Source organism: Austrofundulus limnaeus, unplaced genomic scaffold (assembly GCF_001266775.1).
Source record: "Austrofundulus limnaeus strain Quisiro unplaced genomic scaffold, Austrofundulus_limnaeus-1.0 Scaffold379, whole genome shotgun sequence".
Lineage (NCBI taxonomy): Eukaryota > Metazoa > Chordata > Actinopteri > Cyprinodontiformes > Rivulidae > Austrofundulus > Austrofundulus limnaeus.
In genome coordinates, this window is record NW_013952781.1 from 47990 (window position 1) to 49945 (window position 1956).

The following is a 1956-nucleotide window of genomic DNA, read 5'->3' on the forward strand; positions in this document are numbered from 1 at the left end:
TTCCAGTGAAATATATTTATGTTTGTGGTTGTAATGTGACAAAATATGGAAAAGTTCAAGGGGTATGAATACTTTTGCAAACCACTGTATCTGAGGGGCTCCTATCTAATCCTAATCCTACATCAGGGATTATTTAACTGGATTTAAGGAGTCAAATACAACAGCTAACATTTTTAATATAGTTTCTGTTTAAACAATTATGGAAATTGTTGAAAGTTTGACACAGTTAAAAGCCTCTGAGTGTGTATGATGCTGAGTGAAACAGATTATTGTGATTTACTATTTGTGTAACATGAAATTACATTTTGTTGTTTCAAGATGTTTTCAAAGAAAAAAAATCTGGTGTGAAAATACTTTGATTTGAGATCAATTTATTGAACTTGAGTTAATTTAACTGCAAGTTCAACCGACTTGTCAACCATTTGTGTAAATAACCTCCGTGCTGATTTTGGTGATACAACTTTTATACAGATTGTTGCAAGTTTCTTTTACAAACTGTGTTTAATGTAGCAGGTTGTGTTGTTTGGTTTGTGTAACCTGGGTTTGTGTAACCTGGGTCTACTTTGTGAAGGTCCAATGGTTCTGAGCTGGTTCTCAATGAAGTACTGTAGTGTTTATCTCAGCTATTGTGCTTCTGTCACTGTGTGTGTCTGTGTGTGTGTGTGTGTCTGTGTGTGTCAGCACACCTGGCCAATGAAGCTGATTGTGTTGTGTTGTTGCACCTCTAACATACAGTGTATAAACCAGTGTAACACTGAGGAGACAACAGTTAGGGTTAGATAGTTGTTCTTTCACAAGGTTCTCTGCTTTTAGCAAAGAACATGAAAACACATTAAAAGTTATTGTCAGCCTCATCATTACAGCTGGGTTTAAACTAAATGAGCACATTTTACTAAAAGCAGGAGGTAGACAACCTTATCAGAACCTGTCAAAGCCACATATAAACCCAGTTAAACAGGGTCACACTGCAGCAGAACTGGCTGCAGTGTGAAGGACTCACAAGCATTTATTGGTGACAGAAAGCACCACACAGTCCACGGCCTTCTTGTCCTCCTGAACTTGTTTGTAGAACTTCTGATACAGAGACTTACGTCTGTCTGCTGGAGTGACTGCCTCTGGTTTCACTAAACTGTTGACTTTCACAAGAAATGTGGAGGAAAAACGTGAGATGAACAGTGCAAACTTCAGAAGAAGGTAAAGATTAGTTTAGTAAACATTCGATTAGATTAAAGACAAAGAATGAACCTTACCGTTTGACTGATTATATGTCTCCAACTTCACAGCAGCAGAATAATTCTGAAGCTGTTCCAGTTCTTCATAACTGAAACAGATAAACAGAGACATGTGTCCAAGTTTTGTTTTCTGAGTCATGATCACATGACTGATGAGTTCATGAAAACTTCAGCAGAACTTTGTCATTTTACATTTCTGTGCCCAGACTTGACAACTACTGTATTTTTCAGACTATAAACCGTGACTTTTTTCCTGAACTTTGAACCATTATACCTTATAGTCCGGTGCAGCTTATACATGGATTTATTTCTTCAGCCACCAGGGGGCTCTTATGCTGCATTTGCTTCAACCACTCGCTTCAAAAAAGAAGAAAAACGTGATCCTTCCAGAGCCGACTGTTGACCAGGAAGCAGCGATTTAAAGATAGTCAGCGGCCAAAAACTCATTAAAGGTGATAAAACAGACATTTTTCACGGTGGAATCTGACTGATAAAAACTTTGGAGCTTAATCCAGGACCAGTTTGTGGATAAAAGTCGAGTGAAGAGCTGCTGACTTTTTTTTCCTCGTTGCACTCCCCGGGGAAGGAATCCCATGCAGTGACGTAAGCTGGAGCAGGAGGGCTTTCCCAGCAGCTGAGTGACGATAAATCATTCACAAAAACTGGACGAATGTGAAGAGCGTCATTTCCTGATGTCTGCCAGTGGATCCTAACAGTGTGGAGC

General features: G+C 39.1%; 1 protein-coding gene across 1 annotated transcript in view; it reads right to left on the reverse strand.

Annotated features, from left to right (window-relative positions):
• The window catches only part of si:ch211-216l23.2 (nuclear receptor coactivator 5), a gene marked incomplete at its 5' end in the record, with an annotated part of 21100 nt that overhangs the window by 17242 nt on the left and 1902 nt on the right, over positions 1-1956 (reverse strand). The window contains 2 exon segments of the mRNA XM_014023606.1: positions 1001-1136; positions 1251-1321. Of these exon segments, the coding sequence (XP_013879060.1) occupies positions 1001-1136; positions 1251-1321 (207 nt within the window).